We start from the raw sequence: 24,440 nt of genomic DNA, 5'->3' as shown, positions 1-24,440 counted from the left end.
CTGGTGCAATCCCCCTCAGGATGCTGTTTTGGATGTTGCCTTGCGCTGGTGGCAAGCGATGGGGGACTACTGTTGTTTTGTGTCATGTGTTCTTGATTTTCATTTTGATGTATTGTACCTTCACATGCCTGTGCTGCGTCAGTACGGCTATGGTGACATGCCGTACATGGATGCCCACTCACGGGGCGCTTTGAGCCCCTGCATGCTTTTCTACGTTGGCATGCATGGGTGAATTGTGGATTTCACTGGTTGCATAGTGTGAGTACATTGCGCCTGCCAGGAGTTGTGCGATGAGGCCAGGGAGTGGAGTACAGGCACTCAGTGGGCCATTTACGGTTGGTTCGCGTTGCCGTATTTCTCGCCATGGCGGAATGGTACTTTACGACGTGCTTGATGGCGTTCAGTACATGTCCGCTAGGGTCGGAATTCGCGTACCGTTGCGCCATGGCGGTGATTCCGGTTTTGCAAGGCGCGCGTGCGCGTACTTGGTGCAGTTAGCGTTGCCGTTCACTGCGGTGTCGCTAATGGCATCGTACTTTACGGTGACGGGTCATGATCGCAACGAGCGGTGTTCGATGGCGGTATTGCATTTCCGCCATCATTTTTCCATTTCCGCAAGGGTCGTAATGAGGCCCTGTGACTTAAGTGCACCCAATGACAGAAATTATGATTGCATTCAGAGGGCCGTGGACATGTACATGTTAACGACCTCAGTCCCATTCATGCAATAAATGGATCATATAAAGTTATGCCCATAGTGTATGTAATATGATGCATTCGCACCTGGGGAAGGACTGTTAGTCAATCAGGTGGCTGGAACAGCCGGCAAGAATATAGTTTTTCTGCCCGCTGTGCCAGCCACTGAGGTACATCCACGGGTGGCACCAAGTTTTTTTTAAAATTAGGAGGTAACACCTCCCCACCCTCAAAACCAACCAACACCCCTCAACTTACTTGCGAGACCCTGTGCTCTTTTTGATCCCGGCTGCCGCCATAAAGATGGAAAAGGGACTCATTCCCTTTTCCCTATGGTGGCAGCCATCTTTTTTTCATTTTTTTTAACCCTCAGGAGATTGACTGCGCAAGCTGTGCCAATCTCCTAGGGGAAAAAGAAACCATTTGCGTCCTGGATAAACCCTGCGGTGCGAATGGCTTTCCCGCCCTGGACATGGCCAGTAATGGCCGACAGCCCTTGCCCACAATGGCTCAGGCTGGCAGGCCGTTGCCGGGCATGCCCGCCCCACCGCCGGGGAGTGAAAGTCATAGTTCGATATGATGTGCACATTACACATAATTTTGAGATATGTGCAATAAGTTCTGAAAATTCTCTGTTAACCAACAACAGCTGTTCTCCAACCAGGGATGAACCAAACCCGCCCTGTTCAGATGCATCCTTCCAGTGAAGCAGCAGCTCCTTCTTGATCCCTGGGGAGGCAGGGGGTCAGCGAAGAGAAAGGGCTATCCAACTCTGTTTCCCCAATACACACGTTTCCTTTGTCTCTCGATTTGTTGAATACCATTACTTTGATGATCTACAGAGCGGGATATTGTGGGTCTACAAGCATACATGACAAATGGGAGATCCTTATCAAATATTTTTAAAAATGTCCAGGAAATTAAATGCCAAATATGGGATGCAGTCAGCAGTTGAACGAGAGAAAAATTATTCTTTTTAATGCTGTAAATCCGTCAATTGCTTTTTGAGAAATGCATGAAAAAAGAGGCCAAAAAGCCTCTATAGTTTGGTCGTTCTTCAAGATCTATGCTTTCACATACACAAAAAAGAGCCACTTTGTAAGAAGAGAACGAGACAAAAATTGAAATGGACATTTTTGAAGAACTGTACCTTTGATACTTCTTAAAACATCATTAGCACACATTCCACAACAAATTTGGGCCCTAACGGATCTTCATAATTACGTTTTTGGGAAGATTTGTCAATGAGGGCAAAAGTTGATAGGGCTCACAGAAGGAAATTCCCCATTGAAAACTAAGGCGAGGTGCTAACTTCCGAAACATCATAACATTTTCTGTGCAATCATACATTACCCTAAGGAGACCCCTTTTCTTTGGAAAGTACAGATTCTTTAAGCAGTTGTTCAGACCTTGCTCACAGTATGATAAACAGCCAGAGGCTGCAGGGGTGCACTGTGTGTACCCTGCCCATGTGCTGAACATGCTTGGCAGTCAATGGCTGAGGGACGTCTTTGGGATTATCCAAGTGGTACACTCTGTGCATGGCAATATACTATGCAGTATGTAGACCATACACACACTCTAAACAAGGTCTGTGGCAAATGCAAGGGATTGTGTTTGATGTATGGTGCAAAGTGTGTACCTCAATCATGTACCCTACATGCGTAGAAAACAAGCAGTCCAGTTAAAGCATGCAAGCCACTGTTGTGGAATGTACATACTGTGCAGAGAATGTACATTGCACAACCTCGCCAGGGAATATTTGGTATATCTCGCAGTGCTAGGCACCTTCACAGGAACTGGGTAATGAAGGAAGACATTTACAATGTGAAGTGGCAACATGACATCATCTGAAACAAGATTATAACGTGCACCCACCATTAAAACACTGAATGCATTGATGTTACTAGGAATTAAAACATAACATATTGGCCCTCATTACGACCCTGGCGGAAATCGAAAAACGATGGCGGAAATGCAATACCGCCATCGAATAGCGCTCGGTGCGACTATGACCCGTCACCGCAAAGTACGAAGCCATTAGCGACACCGTAGTGAACGCCAACGCTAACTGCACCAAGCACGCGCGCGCGCGCCATGCCAAACCGCAAACACCACCATGGTGCAACGGTACGCCAATTCCGACCCTAGCGGACATGTACCTAACGCCATCAGGCATGGCGGAATGTACCATTCCGCCATGGCGAGAAGTACGGCATCGCGAATCAACCGTAAACGGCCCCACTGAGTGCCTGTACACCGCTCCCTGCCCACAAAGTACAACTCCCCGTAGGTGCAATGAAGCCACAATGCAACCATTGAAATGTACAAGTCACCCATGCATGCCAACGAACAAAAGAAACACAAGAGGGGCCAATGGGAGCTGCAGGGCACAGATGGCACGAATACAGAAGCCATCCCAATGGACATGACCACAGTCCCCCACCAAGAAACGCACGCAAACACAGGCACCTGTGACCAGCAATATTCCGAAGACCACATCATTCAACCAGTCCACCTGGCTGACCGGCATCTGTTACACAAAACCCAATCCCCCGCCCCTGAGCATGACAACATTCAAACTGGCATATTGGCAGCCCCCATCCCTGACCTCACTGGGCTTCGTAGGCAAACGCGCACAGCACAGTACCACGCAACTAAACCCCGAAGCTGGAACCCAATGCAGATCTCCTCACAATACATCGCCCCCCAAATAGGCATATGCCACATCACTTGCAAAGAAAAACGCTACACGGGCCAAATCAGAATAGAAATTTTATGCACATCAAAATCACAAAGCACATACAGCCATCAGGCCATGAACTCCAAAACACCAATCACCATTGTGGGCTGCTTCCGCAAGAAATGACCAGCCACTACCTGTGTGTCGCCCTGTTCCCCCATGGTACACAGAGCCACATTCACGTACGAAAAGGCAACATGGAAGCGCACAGAACCGCAGGGCCGTCCCAATGGGGAGGCACTAGTCCAGCTGAAAGGCCGAAATGTTGCTCCGAGCCACCAGTACTGCGTAAGGGCATGTGGCCCATTGGCGATCGTCCCATAAGATCGTAATGCTGCTCCACTGATTAACACGAAGCAGCAGGTGTCGGGAGTAAAATCCATCTGCAGGAGTGGCATACAGATGGCAGTGGCAAAAGGGGAGGAGATACCTGTCAACCAAAAGAAAAGAAAAAGAACAGAATGGCCATCAGAACTACATACCAACAACTCACTTCAATGATCACACGAAATCCACAGCCATATGCATGCTAGCCCACTCCAAAGGAACATCACCACCCCAAAACCACTTGCGACTCATAACCATCTATATCGAGGTGCAAACACCATCACAAACGAGTGTCTGAGGGCGCCTCGAGACAGGGAGGGCTCAACAAGGCCAGATGGACGATGGTCCCACTATGGCAGCCCTGCATCACATAGCGTAGGGGAGGCGGATAGATCCCAAGAAGCCCTGTACATGGCAAACTCTGTATCAAATCACCTGCCCATGCATCCATCCATCATTCCCTCATCCCGGGATCAAAATGCCTGAATAATTACTCACATAACATTAGAAACATCCATTGAGTCTGTGCGTTATGCAGCCTGCTAAATCCACAGTGCCCCAGCCCGTAATTCCAGTGTTGTGAAGTAACATGTATTTGGTAACGGACGGCCTCATCGCCCACGTAGCTATTGCGCATCCCAAACTATTCATATCAATCATTGCTCCCTCGCCATGGGCCCTGTCTCAAGGACATAGAACAATAGAACGTTACATTTGCAGTCAGACCTGTGGGCATCTCCTCGCCGCTAGCTGGAAACCGAAAGCGCCGCCCTTCGAATTCCTCATTTGCAACATCACGTCGAAAAGGCATCTGTGGCCGTTTGAAATCACTAATTATTCCATCGAGTGCGGCTGTGTGTGAAAATGGCAACTGCCTTCACCCACGAATGGGACGCCCCGCCCGTCGTTGCAACTCGGTACAGTGATGCATGAGGGCCCACCGTTACTCGAGTACTACGTCCCACTGACCCCTCACAAGTCTGTTCGCGACTGCACAGATAGTATGTGAAACAATGGGACCACAGCAGAATGAACATATCAACCAATCTTACACGGCCATCGGGTACAAATACATGATTGCAATAGCAAGATACAATTCCCCGAATTGCAGCGTTGTGCGCGGGACGTGCTCGGCCAAAGGGGAGAGCAGTTTGCACAGGTGGAATCAATCACCACAGGTGGAGGCTATACAGCCTGAAAACACATAAATTGCACAGCCAGTCTCCTCCCACAACCACACCGAAATGCTACCGGCAGGACTCGCGATGTTGGCCCTGGGGGACCTGATAGCACTGCAAGTGCTCCGACTCCAAGAAGTAGACGAACACCAACTACAACCAGCCGCACGGAGGAGACGCAGGAGGAGGAGGAGGCCAAGGCAGGGCCAGCAAGGCCCACCAGCACAGCCACTACCACCACGCAGGCAGCCCGCAATTCAACGCCTCCGAGCACATCCGTTCAACCTCACTGATGAGCAGATCCACACCCTCTACCGTCTGGACCGGGACACCATAGCCGCCATTGTGGACATGACACAGGCTGACCTTGTCAGCATGATAGATAGCCCAACCGCCATCCCACCCCTACTGAAGGTGGTGTCTGTACTCCACTTCCTGGCCACAGGCACCTACCAGCACACAGTCGGACAGTTGCATGGCATTTCTCAGCCACTGTTCTCACGGACACTATTGCAAGTGCTCGATGCCCTCCTGAAGCACGCAGACGACTACATCTCTCTACCACGCTCGGACCAGGAAATAACCAACACAAAAGTGGGATTCCATGCACTTGCCGGCATACCGGGTTGCATTGGTGCCATCGACTGCACCCATGTTGAATTGGTCGTCCCACATGCCATGGAGGCCCAGTACCGCAACCGAAAACAATTTCATTCCCTGAATGTACAGATGGTGTGTGACTCCAACAGGATCATTACACATTGTTGTGCCCGATTCCCTGGATCAACCCATGATTCTATGGTCTTGAGGAACTCTACAATACCACGCTACATGGAGCGACACGCAGGGAACAGATCCTGGCTACTCGGTGAGTCTCATTACATGCATGATGATGTGGGGTATGTGAATTGTCAATGACCTGCCAGGAAGGGGGGGGGGGGGGGGTGTGCGTACGTATCAATGGCATTCCACATCATACGTTTCTCGTCCACATACAGGTGATGCTGGATATCCACTGAAGAGATGGCTCCTCACACCAGTCCGGAACCCACGGGACCAGCATGAGGAGGACTACAACCATGCCCACTCACGTACCCGTGTAGTCATTGAACAGGCATTCGGCCTACCGAAGACCCGTTTCCGCTGCCTCAGCAGGTCTGGCGGGGCACTCCTGTACCGCCATGAGAAGGTTGCAAAGATGGTGATGGCATGTGTCATGCTCCACAACATGTGCGTACGTAGAAATGTGCCCATGCCCCCTGACGCAGAACTGCAAGCACCTGATGATGGTCATGATGAGGGTGGGGATGTGGCAGCACCTCATGGAGTCTGCGAGGCACCGGAGGCCCGTGACATTCGTCAGCATCTCATTGATGTATGCTTCTATCACTCACGCCTGGTGGCTGATACATGGACACGGGACTCGTGGCACTGCGTGTGTCTGGGACATGCACAATATGGACTGTACGCCTATGATGGCCTAGTACACAAAGATCAATGTCCACACTTCTCATTGGTTGATCGTGCACTTTTTATGGCATATGTGATATCATGTTGAACACCCTATCGACCCGCCACCCAAGTGAGCCCAACACACCCCCTCCACCCTCCTACCTCCCCCCCGAACACCAGTGTCCAAAGATGCTCATTGTCAGTGGGCTGTCGCTATTGCATGCCCCCTCTGCGGGTATCAGGGGCACCCCTGCCTGTGGAGCGCAGGTTCCTTCCAGATCTACGTTGGGGGCTGCCCTGGACGGAACTTGCAACGGATGATGTGTCTGCCTGCTCACGTCCATGCATGTCCCTAAGGGTTTGCGAGAGCTCAGTGAGCACACGGCGCACTGCGGCAAGTTCGGCACATACGTCTTTGGACGTCGCATGCAGTTCCCCCCTCAGGCTCTCGGTGCTACTCTCCATTTGGACTCTCAGGCTCTCGGTGCTACTCTCCATTTGGACTCTCAGGCTCTCGGTGCTACTCTCAATTTGTGCCCTTAGCGTCTCTGTACCTCTCTCCATTTCTGCCCTAAGTGTCTCTGTTGATGTTTCTATGTCTGCCTTGGTGCCCCCACATTCATCGGCATGGCCCTTGAGGAGTGTGGCCATTTGCTGCTGTTGGACGATTAACTTGTCGAGGGACTGTTGCCTCTGCTGGGCCATGGCCATTTGCGGTGGTGTCACAGAGGGGCTGTTGTCCTCATGTTGCCTTGCCACAGGGCTTGTGGGGGATGGCCAGTCGTCGTCTTGTGGCTGCACCTGCGTGGTATCCTCATGTTGTACGGGAGGGGACAGACAGGGGGATTGGGACAGGTCATGGATGGATCTGACCTCGACATCCCCGTCTTCTGTGTCCGAGCATGCTGCCATCAATGGGGTGTCACCTATGGTGCTGCTGCCACCAGAGGCAGTGCCTTCTGTGGCATCCATTGGGGGGACCTGTGGTGGTGGTGTTGTGGCCATGCTGGCTGCTGGGGTGCCTGTTGATGTTCCCTCCTCTGTGCTGCCACCTGATTTGTGCTGCTGCCGTGTCTTGATGCGTGCAGCTGAGGTGGAGGGTCTCTGGCCGTTGGTCTTGGCCCTCTTTGCAGGTGTGCTGGTAGGGGTGTCCTGTAGCTCGTCGTTTGGATCGGACCCTGTGGTGGAGTAAAGGAGGGCGAGGGTTATTGATGGGTCAGTGGGAATTGGAATGGCATTGTATCACATGCATTGGGGTGGTACCTGAGGGTGATTTGGGTCGGGGTCTTGGAGGTGCTTTGATTTGTGTGTGGAGTGAGGGTGCAGTTGTTTGGCAGCCTGCAGTTAGGGTGTGCCTGCTGCACGTGTAGTGCGTGTATTAGGGGTTTTTAATTATTTATGTATTTATTGTGGGTTTTAACGTGCGCTATCAGGCCGATGTGTGTGGGCGTTCTCCTGGACATGTGTTTCTGTTGCACTATGTGGACGCATGGTACTTCACATGGATGGACTGTGTGGATTTGGCATTGTTTTATCTGGCCCACCTACCTGAATCTTCGGATGTCTGCACTCCTTTCTCCATCCCTCCGACTCCCTCTATGCTCTCCATTCCGATGGTGGAGGCACAGATTTCTTCCCAGGGGGTCAACTTGATGGGTGATTCAGGACCTCCCCCGGTGGCCGTGGCAATGTTGCGGTTGGCAGAGAGTATGCTGCGGACGCGTATCCGCAGGTCGTCCCATCGCTTGCGGCATTGCTGTGGGGTGCGGGGTGCGGTCCCCACCGCACTTACCCGCTGTGCCACCAGAGCCCATATGGCCTTCTTGTTTGCAAGTGCCGTCCTGGTCATTTGCGTGGAGAAGACGACGGCTGCATTCTCCTGGAGGGTCTCTGTTAGCACGGTGAGTTCCTCACGGGAGAAGTGGACCTGCCGCTTGCGGTCGCACGCTTTCTTCGCTACTTTTCCCATTTTTCTTGGTTTCGCTAGGGTGGTTGACGGGTTGGGGTGTGTTTCAGGGTAGTGATTTTAGTGGTTGTGTTGTTTTGGTGTTTTTATAGGTGTACGCCGGGATGTTTCCCGTTCCGGGCCCATGTTTTAACTTCCGTTTCCGTATATTTCCGGGCACCGTACTTTCCGGTAGGCGCACACTGCGGTGACCGCTAAGAGGGGTGGCGGTATTGCACCTAGGGCGCCGTACGGCGGCGGTGTGGGCCGTTTTGGGGTCATTTCCGCCATCGCGGACTTTGCACTTCCGCCGTGGCGTGGTGCTCGTGCCCGATGGGTCGGAATGGGCCGCACTTTGCTCCTTCGTACAATGGCGGAAACGCTATTTACGCTGTGGCGCTCCGGTCAGTCGCTTTCCGCCAGGGTCGTAATGAGGGCCATTGTTTTTAAACTAACGACAGTGCGATATTCCACAAGAATCCTTGGTTAAAATCCTTGTGCACAATTTCTGGATTAAGGCCTTGCTGTTTTTGGACCCGCTGACTGGGCTTGAAACCTTGGTACAGTACCAATCCTGCATAGGTGTACAACTTTTGGGCCCTAAAAAGACATCAATTGAAAGAGGCGCTGAAATGTATACATCGGAATGATTAACATTGTGACACTTAGTCAATGAAAGGTTTGTGATCCTCCATCCTTTAAAATGAGAACTAAAAACTAGGAATATATTTACAATAGATTCTCCTGTCCTTCTGCAACCACCGTCATTTTTTAATATTGTGTCTTAGTCGTTTTCTCTTTTTTAAATCTTTGTTTATCTTTTTACTGGACTCTGGTTATGCTTTACCATAATAATATTACATGTTTGTATACATGCTTTTACAATATGATTTAAAATGGAAGTCATTAACAAAACGTGCTGATTAACCCTTAAATGCTATTAGCCCCGGCGGTATCCCACCCAACTCGTGTTGAGGCCCTTAGACAGTATTCATGAGGTTCACGAGTGGCACTATACAATACTTTGAATTTGTTCCAGTGAATTGTAGTAATTACCCAGCAGGAGCACCTTCTGTAGGTAGTATTCCGACCCATTTCCTGAATCACTATTGCTCCCCTTTCTTTTACCTTTTTGGCGTACCAACATCCTGCATGCATTGTCTGTATGCCAACCATATATGTAATGTAATGTAACATGATTTGTAAAGCGCCGACAATGGCCCAAAGACACCTAGGCACTAAGGAAACAGGGAAGAATGCAGACGTGAGTTCAGGTCTCTATTTTGCAGTAAAAAGAAAGAATAGTATTAAAAAAGATAGGTTTTTTAAGCGTTCCGAAAACCTAGATGATTGTTCACCTTCCGTAGCTGATCAGGGAGAGAATTCCACATAGCAGGAGCAAGGGTCGAGAATGCTCGATCCCCCCCATACCCCCTACCCGTGCCCTCCAGAATCATGGAACTGTCAGGAGATTAGGGGGTCAATTTAGCCTGAAGATCCTCTGCACCGGCTGGATGGAGTGCACGTTGGGCAATGCAGAGGATCTAAAATTGAATGCAACTGTTCACTGGAAGCCAGTGCAGCTGCTGAAGACGGTCCTGAGAGTAGGCAAAATGACTGCTTCCCAAAGCCAGCCTGGCTGCAGCATTTTGAAGGAGCTGTAGCCTCTGAATTAGAAAAGCTGGTTGGCCCAAATATAGATAACGTTGCAGTAATATATGGATCCTAGCATGGAGACTGCTACAACTTTAGCTCTAGATTCCAGTGGAAGAAAAGGTAGATACTAATTACTGCACAAAGGTGCTGCCAATGGGCCATGTTTCGAGTTATCCGAGTGGTGCTCACAGCTATGCACCGTATATACTACACTGTTTATGTCCATGTTTATTATTTGTAGTGCACACCTAACCCAAGGGTAACAGGGTGCAGAAGCAACAAGAGGATGGTAAAGCTTAGTTACAGGGAGCGCAATAGATGGAGTCCAACTGAGGTTACATTGCTGGAAACATCAAGAACAATGAAAGCCGATACAGCAAATTATAGTTACAAGAAATATACAATATTTACAGGTTATATAATATGTCGAAACATAGAGGATCAGTGGATATACATAGTTATACACAAATTACAGTAATTATAGTATAGCGCAGCAAGGAAAAACGTTAGGTGTCATGTTCCTTGAGCCAGAGGATGGTATTAGACACTATGCTTAAACATACCCACACCCACTGAACGTCTGTTGGTTATCTTTGAGGCGGCCTTAGTGATACACATATGGACAGGAAGGCTATGTGATGTGTTAACCACATGATGAATGGTGTTCACCTAACCTATGCACTGAATATGGTCGGCACCCAAAGGCAGCATGGTGGTATTGAGTTTATGCACATTGCATGGTGGGATTGAGTTTATGCACATTGCATGGTTGCAGCCCATCCACCGCGTGTGCCATGTATAGTTAGTAATATCTGTAATATCTGTTCTGCAGCCTATGCTTGCTGCATCTGGGTATCCATCCACTGTGTGTCCAACACCCATACATTAAATATGAACTACTTTTAAAGGCTGAAGTAGCCATGGTCAGGTGGAATCTCGTGAGGCCTGTGTCAAAGCCCCAAGGTGACCGCCATCATGGAAGCAACCTTGGGGTACCATCCAAGGGGTCTTAGCCTACCTAGGGGAGCTATGGTCGAGCAGCCAAAGTACACTTTTCTAGTGGTGAGCCGTGTGACAGAAATATAGTATAACAAGCTAGGGGTCAAATAAAGGAATGTCCATACAAAGTTGAATATCTTTACATGCGTTTTCTACTCTTGCAGGAAAGTGAGAACTTTTATGCACAATTAGTGACTATTACTTTAGAAGCCTCTGGCATTCACATGGGCCCTGGAATGTGACCCTGCAAGATTAATGCAACTGGTGGTAACGTGTCCAAAGTTATAACTTTGCAATAGGAATGTCCCAGGACCTGTTTCCCCTCAACTGTTTATTCTCACTGGGAATAAAGCTTTCAGCTGATTGACTGAATGAGATACTGGCTCTGGTTTGGCAGTCATTCCACTGTTCGCTGATGACTCAATCTTGACGGCAGGAACTGCATGGTCAAACAGATTCATCTATTTCTGACAGTTTTATCTGTTTCTGGCCTTTTGGAGGTCTCAGGTTTAATCTCTTTCTGGCCCTCTGGAGATCTCTAGTTTTATCTGTTTCTGGCCCTTTGTAGGTATCATGTTTGCTTAGGTTCTGGCCATCCGGAGGTCTCTAGTGTGATCTGTTTCTGGCCCTCCGGAGGCCTTTAGTTTATCTGTTTTGGCCCTCTGGAGGTCTCTAGTGTGATCGGTTTCTGGCCCTCTGGAGGTCTCTAGTTTGATCTGTTTCTGGCCCTTTGGAGGTCTCAAATTGAATCTGTTTTTGGCCCTCTGGAGCTCCTTAGTGTAATCTGTTTCTGTCCCGCTGGAGGTCTCTAGTTTATCTGTTTCTGGCCCTCTGGAGGTCTCAAGTTTAATCTCTTTCTAGCCCTCCGCTGACTTCTAGTTTAATCTGTTTCTGACCCTATGGAGGTCTCTAGCCTAATCCCTTTCTGGCCATCTGGAGGTCTCACATTTACTCTGTTTCTGGCACTCTGGAGATCTCTAGTGTGATCTGTTTCTGGCCCTCTGGAGGTCTCTAGTTTAATCTGTATCTGGCCTTTAGGAGGTCCCTAGTTTAATCTGTTTCTGGCGCCCTCTGGAGGTCTCAAGTTTATCTGTTTCTAGCCCTCTGGAGGTCTCTGGTTTAATCTGTTTCTGGCCCTAAGGAGGTCCCTAGTTTAATCTGTTTCTGGTCATCTGATGGTCTCTAGTATAATGTGTGTCTGGCCCTGAGTAGGTCCCTATTTTAATCTGTTTCTGCCCCTGAGGAGGTCTCTAGTGTGATCAATTTCTGGCCCTTTGAAGGTCTCTAGTTTAATCTGTTTCTGGCTCTTCGGAAGTCTCGGTTTTAATTTATTTCTGGCACTCTGGAGGTCTCTAGTATGATATGTTTCTGGCCCCCTGGATGTCTCAAATTCAATCTGTTTATGGCCCGCTTGTAGTCTATAGTTTAATCGTTTTTTGGCCCTCCGGAGATCTCTAGTTTAATAGTTTTTTGGCCCTCTGGAGGTATTTAGTGTGATCTGTTTTTGTCCCTCTCGAGGTCTCTAGTTTGATCTGTTTCTGCCCATCTGGAGTTATTAGGTTAAATGTGTTTCTGGCCTTCTGAAGGTCTATAATGTGATCTAATTTTGACCCCCTGGAGGGTCTCTAGTTAATTCTGTTTCTAACTCCATGGAGGTCTCACATTTAATCTATTTCTGGCTCTTTGAAGGTCTCTAGTGTGATCTAATTCTGTCCCACTGGAGATCTCTAGTGTGATCTGTTTCTGGACCTCCTCTACAGGTCTCTAGTTTGATTTGTGACTGGTCCTCTGGAGATCTTTAGTGTAATCTGTTTCTGCCCCCGGAGGTCTCTAGTTTAATCTGTTTCTGGTCCTCCAGATGTCTCCACTTTAATCTGTTTCTAGGCCTCCAGTGGTCTCCACTTTAATCTGTTTCTAGCCCTCAAGTGGTCTCTAGTCTAATCTGTTTCTGGCCCTCTAGAGGCCTCGAGTTTAATCTGTTTCCGGCCCTCTGGAGGTCTCTGGTGTGATCTGTTTCTGGCCCTCTGGGGATCTCTCGTTTGATCTGTTTCTAGCCCTGAAGAGGTCCTTAGTTCAATCTATTTCTCGCTGATGAGGTCTCTGGTTACCAGAGGGCAACTGCTTGGCATTCCTAGGATTTCGTTGGTGCTCCAGTGACAATGATGGTCCCCAAACACTAAAGAAAAATGAAAAGCCAATTGTTAGGAAAAATTTTCTTTTGGCAGCTTTCTCTCCATTGATATCAATGGAATCCCTAACCCCGAAATTTTTGCTATGATTTGATTCTTGTCCTGAATTTTGGAGGTAAGTCCTGCAGGGGTAGTATGAATCCATTTTCCTTTTTCTGTTAGTAACATTTGTGTTACTTCTGTGATTTTTTCAAGGTGGGCTGGTGACAATAGATATTTGTCCATCATATTTTTCTCATGGACACGTTTGCATATGCACAGGTCAGGAAATGCCATATAAGTTAAGTGCTTTCCCAGGCAAAACCTTGGTATTTCTGGGCAAGACAGCAGTGTGATCATCTGTCCAGATATAGGGGCTGGCAATATCTAGTCCCATTCCACACACCAGCCAGGGGTAGGGATGTTGCTGGACACATGTGGGGTAAGAGGCTGTCCATGACTGGACAGCTAGTTTTAAGGTTGCAGATCCTTGCAATTGGTGAGCTGGAGCGACCTTAGCTCGAATTTGGGATTAAAAGAAGAGTCCTGCAGCCATTCTTCAGAATTCAAAAGAATTTTGGTTGCAGAAAACTTGAAATTTGAAATCTTAGATAAGAAGTTACATTTACAATTCAGGAGGATATTGGCCATCTACTCGTGACACGGTAGGCCCTGCAACCATTCTTTATCACTAGTCTAAGCGTCAGGCAGCCTATTTGTCATGCGTAGAATTAACAGTACATGATTTGAGTATTGCAGATACCGCAGAAAGGAAAGATTAGGCGAGCATCTGCACCATGCACTAATCCTGCATGCTCGCATAATAAATAGGGGTTTAGGTATCATTCACTGAAGCATGCTTCACCCGCACATAACAAAGATGACCATTGAAATACTATACATTGAATATTGCAAGTGCAGAAATGCCCTGCTCACAGTGGTCCAAAAATGGGTTAATGTCCAACATTCTAAAGTCTCATACAAAAACATTTATACCAATATATGTGCTAAAGCAACAACATCTGTAAGAATGTAAGATCAATTATGGACTAGATAGTGCATGAAATATCACACAATAACATTACCTAATAATATGAATCTAACATGTGTGACAATGATGTAACCAACCAATTTGTTTATATATTTACTTTGTTTCCTTGGCATTCAACCCAACCCCCTGACTCCACCATTGGTATGTACTTTCGGTTTCATATGTATTGGCATGACAATTTATACTATGTATGTACAATCATACTTTTTTAATGTTTGGTATACTATATTTATGTTTGGAAATGGAATGAACTTACTTATTATTCCACTTGTAAACAGCCTTGAGAAAGACACTTCTGTCAAAACACGTGTTGGCTGTTCAACCAGGACTAATAGTAAATAAACATTCGAACAAATAATGTCATGTATTTGTGAATAGCTTTAATAATTTTACAGAATTTATCTAGACCTCAACGATATATTTTGGGGATAGCGTGAAGTGCTGGTGTTATCAATATTTCTTAAACCTACTTCACTTTTTATAACACAGCGATTGAAGTAAGTGGGCCCAGGAAATCCTGGAACCCTAGGAGTGATTTCAAGTGAATCAGAGCCTTAATGCATTTTTCCACCCCCAGCACGTTTATGGCATTAAAGTTCTCTCCCTACCTTTCCCTTGCCTTGTTGTGATTGGAGATGCTGGCCAACGATTCTTCTCTTGACTTCCCCTAAAGTGGTGGGATTGGGAGAGGACCGCTAATCTACTTGATTTACATTCATTTTCCTCTTCACTGTAACATTTACCTACCTGTTGGCCTTGCCAATAATTGTTCTTCAGTTTGAAAGACTTCTAGCTCCCTGCAACAGTGTCTAGGAAACATTTGGAGGCATGCAGACTGCCTCCAATTTAAAGTGAAGAGGCTCTGGAATAATGCATCACTTCATATCTGTTGGCTTTGCCAATACTTGTTTCTTCACTCTACGGACTTCCACTCCCTGCTACTTACTTTGGACATGAGACTCTTATTGGCACTTGGCCTACTTACCTTAGCAGGGAATTACTATAATTCCAGTTCTGGTGTTCGCTTACCTCATTGTCCTCGTACTAGTATTCCGGTTCCACACAGGGTCACACACTGCAGACTCTCAGAGGTTATCAAATTAGTACAGCAGGTAACTCAGTTGGTCCTACCAGGTCAAGAGAAAATGGGCCACTGTGGATTCCTTGTTTGGTTGAAAAGTTCTGCAGGCACCAGCACGACTTTGCCATCAGGAATAGTCTTCGATGGGCTGCAAGTCCGGCAAGCTCCCACACAGTCCTCCTTCATTCAAAGCGTCCTATTCACGCTTCAGGGTCTTGTTCCAGAACTATAATGGTACCTATAGCCTCTCCCTTAATGGGAGGTTGGAGGCTGAGGTGGAAACTCATAGGGATTTATCCATTCAAATATATTTTATCCACCCAATTATTTAGGGCTGCTCTTTCAAATATTGATGGATTGTTCTCTGAGCTTTGGAATTGAATGTGTATTTCCAGTTAAAGCCTCAGACACCCTTTCACACTAATATCAATCTGGAAAATGCCAAGCAGATGCAGCAAAGGGGCTCAGTTAGGATAAGGATACAAAGTACCCTAACTACACTTCACTTTAAGGTGATGTGTGCAGCTTTAAAATGACAGGACATTCACTCAGAGAGACATAGTCACCCAGTACTAACAGTTTTGGGGGCTGATAAGCTTCCACATAAAATGGAGAGTGTCCCACGGAAATCTAAGAGAGGAAATCAGCACAAAAGAAAATATTTCCCAACATGAGCCTAAGGGACTGAGTTAGAGTTAGAGTTAGAGTTGCTAGAGTGCAAAGTATCATTTCTACTGTGTTAGGATTGAGTTGCAGTCTGCAGACATCCACCTGTGCAAGAGATGTTTTAATATCTGGAGTGTTTGTTGGCAGACTGTTCTGAAGTGTTAAGATTATTTGTGTATCACCTGAATAGTTGTAGCAGGTGATGCCAGATCCATTAATGAGGTCAAGTAGGGGTGTACTCTAAGGGGGTCATTACGAGGTTGGAAGTAATGGAAAAATGATCCCGGTAAGGGATTACCGGCACCGCATACCGCTCCGGGCTATTCCGAATCAACAAGCCGGTATTAGCGCCACAGCTGATAGCGCGCTCCCCGTACCGGCATGCACACACAATCAGCACAGGTGGTGGCAATGGAGTCTGGCCCAGCACAAAAGGAGCACATCCACACACCACACCCCTCACCACACCAAAATGATTCCACTTGTAGTAGCAATACTGGGGCTGGAGGACATGCTTGCATTGGTACACCAGCAACAACAACAGGCACCACAGAGGAGACGCAGGAGGAGAAGGAGGGTGAGACAGGCCCAGCAAGCCCCACCAGTGCAGCCAGTGGTACCACACAGGCAGCCCCCAATCCCTCGCATAAAAAGTCCATTCAACCTAACCCCTGAGCATATCCACACCCTGTACCGTCTGGACCGGGACACCATCACCACCATTGTGGACATGATACACGACGACATTGTCAGCCTGATTGAAATACGCACCGCCATCCCCCCTCTACTGAAGGTAGTGTCTCAGGCACCTACCAGCACACAGTGGGGCACATGCATGGCATTTCACAACCCTTATTTTCTTGAATGCTGAACCAAGTATTGGATGCCCTCCTGAAGCACACAAGGGACTACATATCCCTACCACGGACTGCCCAGGAGATCTTTGACACTAAAGTTGGCTTCCATGCACTGGCAGGCATGCCAAATTGTGTTGGTGCATTTGACTGCACCCGTGTGGAATTGGTGGTCCTGAATGCAACGGAGGTGGTGTACCGTAACCGTAAACTATATCACTCAATCAATGTACAGATGGTATGTGACTCCAGCAAGATCATCACACATTGTTGTGCCCGATTTCCCGGATCAACTCATGACTCAATGGTCCTGTGAAACTCCACGCTACCATGCTACATGGAGCGACATGCAGGACGACGTGCCTGGCTGCTTGGTAAATTGCATGACAGGCACATGGCATTGAAATGGGGGGAGAGATGCACACACCACCATGGTGTCATTGTTGTGGTGACAGCACGATGTCCACATCCCAAAACACCGTGCCCCAAAGCATCCCAAACCGAACATGACCACCAATTCCCATAGCAATGAAGTAAGCTGCACACCTATTACAACATGGCAAACTTTAAACCACCCCACATCCCACAACACGTGCACCACCCATCATCGGACATAACCCTCCATAACACAATCCAGCAACTTGCTTTGAGTATTCACAATGTAAATGTCTGCAGCAAATCACCACACAGGACAAGCATCCAGGAGAGTGCACAAAACCAAACCACCAAGGGAATCTACTGCTTGTCACAGGGTCAACACCACAGTAGTGCATCATGTCACAATGGTGATAATCTGCACTGAATGCATAATTATGCAGAGACTTCTGCCAACGCTGCCATTAAGAAAATCATACAGAACACTACACATCACATATATATCACAAACACAGCGGTATGCGTCCACAATGCATGAGCAACATCAAGCCAGTGTACCCTGTGTATCATCTTGAAGATGCAATCCACACCATAAGACCATGTGACAGCACACATTGAGGCAAGGAAAAATGTGTGCATACAACCAGGGACATGTGCATGTGACCAACAAATATCTGCAGGCATGTGTGATAAGTACAGCTGTCCATCATGAATCGACTAACACATACCTTATATTGCTCCCATGCAGGTGATAGTGGCTATCCCTTGAAGCTGTGGCTCCTCACCCGTGTCTGAAACCTGCAGAACAGGCACAAGGAGGACTACAATCGTTCCCATACCCGTACACTTGTGGTCATCGAGCAGGCCTTTGGCCTGTTGAAGCACGTTTTCGCTGCCTTAGCCGGTCGGGTGGGGCACTCCTCTACAGCCATGAGCAGGTGGCCAAGATCATCATGGCATGTGTCATGCTGTACAACATGTGTATCTGACGGAACATGCACCTGCCCCCTGACAATGAACAGCAACCACAAGGTGATGAAGAAGGGGATGCAGATGTGGGCGCACATCATCGCGCTGCCGATGCACAGGAGGGACGTGCTGTGCGCCACTCTGTGATTGCACAATATATCTGATGCACATGGGTGCAGACAGTGCCATGAAAGTGGGACAGAGGGCACTGGGTGTGTGAGTACATGTACACTATGCACTGTAGACCAATAAATGACACATATGCAATGAGGAATGTCCACTCAAGTATTTTCTTCTGCTACACAACGGGTGTATTAAACTGTTAAATAGTACAAAGTGCCCATACCCTCCACCTCAAACACAACCTCTCCCCCTCCCCATCCCCCCACAACTCCGCCACACACCCTCTCCCCCCTCCGCCTCCACCCACAACTCCCCCACAGACCCTCTCCTCCCTCCTACTCCCCCCACAACTCCTCCACACATCCTCTCCCCTCACACATGGTGTCCAAGCAAATGCTGCAGGTTACTGCGTTAATTGCCTTTATCAGGCTGCCCCATCTACTTCTGTCCACTTCCCGCACCTGGTTGTGGCATGTCTGATCGCCGCAAGGTGCATGCAGACCTGCGAAGGGCGCTGGTCTGAGTTGAGCTACATGATAACGCTGTCCCCACTTGCTCTTGTCTCGGTGCAGGACGCTCTGCCTCCATGATATCCGCTATGTGGCAAAGTACCTGCCTCAGAGCAGACACCTCCTTGCAGATACGCGTGCTACTGGCCTCAATTGCCTGTCTCAGGGACGCAGTGTTGTCCTGCCCCTCCTGCCTTGCCTGGGCACCGTCGGAAACAAACTGCCTGACTAGGGCTGTCAGCTCCACCTGTTCCATTTGCTGCACCCCATCCCGGACACCAGTGGAGGTGGATGCTGCATGTGTCAAATTTGCAAATTCGTGTGTGTGCTCTGTGGGGCTCATGCGCTGTCATAGGTGGAGTAAAATGGTGTGACCTGGGGTGATGCTGCGGGACTGGGTGTGGCAGGTATGTGTGATGTGTCATCATCCACAGGGACACACACCCGGCCTTGGCTCTGCGCATCCTCGTCCGTCTGGGGTGCCGTGGCTGCCGCCTCCTCAACAGAGCTGTTTGCAGCCGAGAGGGCCCCATCGGCCACTGTCTCCTGTGCAGGCGACACAGAGGTGTGGGGACTGTAGCTGTGGTAGTGGCCCTTAGCCGCCCAGTGACATGGCCTCCTCTGGTGCCGTCCTCTTCTGTGCCAGTCGTGGCTTGCCTGGCCCTTTCGATGTTGAAGGCCTGTTGCCTTCCTCCCTGCCCCTGGCACTCTTCCAGGGAGTTGTTGCCTGTGCGGCTGAGTCCCAGGCCTCGCTGTCAGGATCTGAGCCTGTGGGGGACCGAGACAGGGACGGCATCAGTGATGGTTCTACAGGTATCATTCATACATTCGTATTATTGCTGTTGTACACATTAGAGGGGAATAGGTATTGGAGTTTTCACAATCAGGTTGCTTGCTATATGGGTGGAGAATGCAGGCATCCATCAGGGTCACACATGTTTGAGGTGGTGTATGCCGTGTGACATGCATTTCTGTTGTGGACTGCGTGCAGTGTGACTAATGCCGTTTCCATGTTTGTGGGGTGTGTGTCAGGTATGTCATTGGCATGCTGCATGCATGTTGATGTGTCAGCGCTGGCGACGGCATCTAGGCAGGGATGTGTCCGTGTCTGTATTGGCCCATGCATTGCCTCATGGCACGGTCACATTGGTGTACTATCATCATACAAGGCATTACAGTGTTTTCTTAGGGCACTCACCTCCATCTGCCGATGATGTGGTGCCATGTTCCATCTCCCTAACACCTTCAATTGCCTCGATGCCAATGGTGCTGGTGCAGATTTCCTCCCACCGGCTTAGTTTGATAGGGGAGCTAGGGCCACCACCAGTAGCCAGGCCCTGGCTCCGGTTGGCCGACATTATATTTCTGGACTCTGAGGCGCAGGTCGTCCCTCTCTTGGCACTTCCTTAACTGTGCTTGGGGTGTTGCCGACTGCACTCACTTTTGGGCAACAAGTTGCCAGATCTCTTTATTTTGGATCTGTACTTCTCGCTTGAGGTTGTTGGCAAAGACAACCTCAGCATTTTCTGCCAGTGTCTCAGCGAGCATTGTTAGCTCGTCCTCCGTGAAGCGCTCTTTACGCTGCCGGGCTGCGCCTTTTTTTTACTTGTTTTGGCATGATACTGGTGGTGATGTTGTATTTCTGCTCTCGCAATGAGGCTCCAGGTCCTGTGTAGTGAAGATGGCAATGGATTGTGTTTTTCAAGATGGCCACCGTGCACTTTCCTGTTCCGGCGCGATGACGCTACTTCCGGTTCCGCTTATTAGCAGGCACCGCTAATAGCCGTGGCCGCTAATGCCATATCCATTAATGCCGGTCACGTTATTTAGGGGTGGACGATGGCGGTAGTGCTGTCAGCTCTTTCCATGATGCCGCTAAGGGGCATTTTTGGGACTTTTGCTGCATGCCGGTACTGTCGCTACTGGCATGCCACTACGCTCGTGCCCGTGTACTCGTAATTTCCCACTGTTAGCGGCCCCTTTACTACACAGACACGGTATTTGCTCCATTTCGGTAAAAACTGTTTTTACCTCCAACCTCGTAAGACCCTATTAATGTTAAATAGAAGAGGTGTGGGTATGTATCCTTGGGGTTCTCCACAGTCTGGTGGGAGAGGCTGGGATTTGTAGGGAGCCATGATATTAGTTTTGGTTCAACCAGTGAGGAAGGAGGTGATATTTATTGCTGTTGATTTATGGGCAAAAACCTATAGTTACTTTCTGCCACAGTCCATGTGGGTCCAAGTCACAAGGGCTAATTCCTGCCAGCTCTCATTTCAGCAGCAGCGACAAATAAGGTCCTTGTATTAGGAGGTGTCTGACATAAATCACTGTCAAGGCAAGCATCTTGGACCTCAGCAGCACTGCCTCCTCCTGTATGTGGTGCCATCTTCTCGTGAGAGACAGTTGCCCCCCCCACACCCCTCCCCCACACACACAGAAGAACAGCCATGGCTGCCTTGAGAAAGTGGAATATGGACCGGGGGTCTAACTCAGTCACCTGCCCATCATTAATAATATACATTGAGACTCCATTTGTAGCTCTGTGGCAGAGATGACGGATCTGCCGACCCGCGTGTCTGGAACAGATGCAGATCAGAATGGAGCAGAAACGGTAGTACCTTCTCAGCACAATGCCTAATTTCACATCAATTTTATGAACAGAATTCTGAGATTCGGAGGAAAGAGTTTGTGCTACATGAAAATAGACCCTAAGTGCTGCTTGTCACAGTTGTCTACAGAGAAGAGCATAAAATGCCAGAAAGACACTAAAGTGAATCAGAACACGGCAAAGCCTCTGTCACTGTAGCTGCAAATCTACTCCTCTGCTAAAGGAACAATGTGAAGGTGTATTTTCCTACACACACACACACACACACACACGCTCTTGTGAAGGTAACCTGCTGCAGTTTCTACAAGCTAGCCGCCATTGACATCACGTGACACCTGCCATCATCAGTAGACTTTGCAAAATACCCACAGTCGAATGTAGCTACTAGGTTGCCGCACATGGCCATTTCCCACATGGGATTGTGTATGGGGTATGATGCAAAGTGTGCACCTCACTCATGTACTTAGTGTGGCCCACAGCCGCACAGGAAAGAATCCCTTGTCCTGCAAGGGAAGCATTCCACCTTTAACAGCAAGCGGCATCAGTAGACGAAGGAGTGCACCTACTCCAGGCTGCAGCCAAACACCCAGCAAACTATCAGCTTCCTGCAACCACTCACTGTGCTTTATGTGTTTACACGTGTATTTCTTCCTACCGGCTATTTCGTAACAAAGCTGTTTCGAGGCAACCTATTTGCAAATTCTGAAGTTATGTGATACTGATTTATACCACGCACCGCTACCACCCAAGGGCAGTCTCCAGGCGCTCATGTACCCAAGGCTATCGCTGAAGCGAATGAAGCACTTTAAGGATTGGTTTATAAAACCCTAAATTAGTAGACATGGACACAAACTCCACAAAGAGATGTAACTGCTTCGAAAAAGTAATAATCCACAATGAAAAACGAAAAACGTGCATTGTCACTGATTGAGTCGGTCCTCACACATCTATGTTACGTAACAGAATTGGTGAAAAAAATGAATAAACAGAGCTACTGACCTGGACACTGCCTCTCATTGCAGATTTGTATCTGTGTATCCGGCCCATCACAATATGAGCCGTCAAACGATGGCGGAGGGTTGTTGCACAGCCGCTGCCTGCTCTGGGTACCTTTGCCACAGGTCTCGCTACAGTCTCCCCATGGCATCCAGGCCCCCCAGACACCGTCCACTGCAAGCACAGAAAAGAAAAGCTTCAAGCACAGGCATGGAATCCTTCCGCGCACAGTTGTACTCATTTCCCCCTTATTTGAAATTGTTGTTCCGTGTTAGTGGCCCTGAGAGACAGAATTGACAAAACTAAAAAAGCGCGTTTTGTTGTTATCCATTTTCAGGCACATGGCAGCTGGCCTGTGCAACAGGGCCACTATCCTGCCCTGTCAGTGACCCTGGCCCTAGTTCGTCAGGAGAAGGATGACACAATGTCAAGTTTATCTTTTACATTCAAGTATGCTCAGTGTATAGCAACTTGCAAGGGTTCCATGTAATAATGTCGCCACAAAAATATCGCCATGCAAAAATATCGCCGAAAAATTGTCGTTTTTTGTGGCGACATTATTGCATGGAAAATGCGGGGGACACCCCCGCAACCCCCACATTTTTTTTTGTTTGTTTTTTGCCCCTGTCGCCATATATATGGTCACCCAAATAATATTGCCACGACATTTTCCCGGCGATATTATTTATGGCGACCATATATATGGCGATATTAATACCTGATACCGATTATATTTCACTCAGTCCCCACCAGCTAAAACGAGAAACATCCTCTTTGAATTCATGAATTAAAGCCGACCTTGAGGATAGAACCGCAGACGTAGGTAGGGTTTGTACATGGACACTTCACCACTGCACTATACCACATGATGGAAAAGAGAACCAACTAAAGGTGAAATGTCCCATGTTGGTAATGCAAGTCCCAGGGAAAACATTTGTATTGGTTCTTGGAGTTTAAAACATGCACACCTTTTAACGTTTTCAAAAAGACTATTAGAAGAAAATATCCTCTCTTAGTTTTGTGTTTGATTTTATGAAAGACAAATACCATTCGCCCTGTTCAATTTGAGTGGTTATGCAAAGCCAAATGAATGAAATGTGCACATTTCACCTTAATATGCTAATTTCTGGCGACGTCACCTCGTCAGTGAGTTTATTGATGAGTCTCCCCACTTTAATTTTTAGGACTTGTCCCATGCATGTTACTGCAATGCTCCGTGGGGAGTATTTTATAAGCGAGGTCAAATACGTTTTAACTGCAAAGTAGCATCGTTTTTTGAATATATATTTGTTGTGCCTAGTTATTCATGCACATTAAAATGCAGTAATACTAGCAGTTTATTGCTTGATGAAAGGACTAGTGCAAGCCCTGAAGCATCTACTGTTGTTCAGCCCAGGGCTGGCCAATGAAAGAACCATGCATTGGGGCCAGTCCCATCTCGGGTCCCTGCAGACTGGTGGCGCCACCTTATACGCGGGAAAAGGAGACAATGCTATTGGCGGCAGTGGCATTTATGAATGTGGTCTTGACCTCGCAAGGATGTAAGGTCTAACTGTGCTAGCGTTGCACTCCTTCCAGCCTTCCTTTCCCGAAGTTGTGGTTTTCCTACCTTTCTTTTTTTAATATGGAAACGTTTTCATTTTTCTTTGATGTCTGATTGCTTTCTTACTTGTGTCTTCTTTCTTTCCGTGCATGTTTCTTTGGTTAAGTAAGCAATCACCAGGATAGTTGTAATGTTTCAAAAGTGTGTAATGGGTTGATGCAAATCAATTAGTAATAATAATAATAATAATAATAATAATAATAATAATAATAATAATAATATCAGTTTCTTCCTGTGGCATTACGTGCACTATTGGTCCCAACTTGCATATGGAGCTCTGTGGGTGAAAGCAGGGGGACAAGCTCCCATCATGTGTCGGTTTCCTATTTTTGGGGGGGTATGGGAGCATTGTTACTCCCTCATTTTCTTTTGTGTGAGTATTTGCCAATGTGTAGGGCTGAAAAGTGGGCGATACACCCTGTATCTGTAGGACTCTTC

At 48.0% G+C, this 24,440-nt stretch overlaps 1 protein-coding gene across 2 annotated transcripts in view; it reads right to left on the bottom strand.

Annotated features, from left to right (window-relative positions):
- The window catches only part of HMCN1 (hemicentin 1), a 1,785,366-nt gene that overhangs the window by 248,859 nt on the left and 1,512,067 nt on the right, over positions 1-24,440 (bottom strand). For both annotated transcript variants that reach the window (XM_069641364.1, XM_069641365.1), the window contains exon 90: positions 22,403-22,573. In XM_069641364.1, coding sequence (XP_069497465.1) covers positions 22,403-22,573 — 171 coding nt within the window. The remainder of the gene's footprint in view (positions 1-22,402; positions 22,574-24,440) is intronic.

This window comes from Ambystoma mexicanum, chromosome 1q (genome assembly GCF_040938575.1).
Source record: "Ambystoma mexicanum isolate Mex_15411 chromosome 1q, UKY_AmexF1_1, whole genome shotgun sequence".
Taxonomy (NCBI): Eukaryota; Metazoa; Chordata; class Amphibia; order Caudata; family Ambystomatidae; genus Ambystoma; species Ambystoma mexicanum.
The sequence above is the reverse complement of the archived record's forward strand: the minus strand, read 5'-3'. Positions and strand labels throughout refer to the sequence as shown.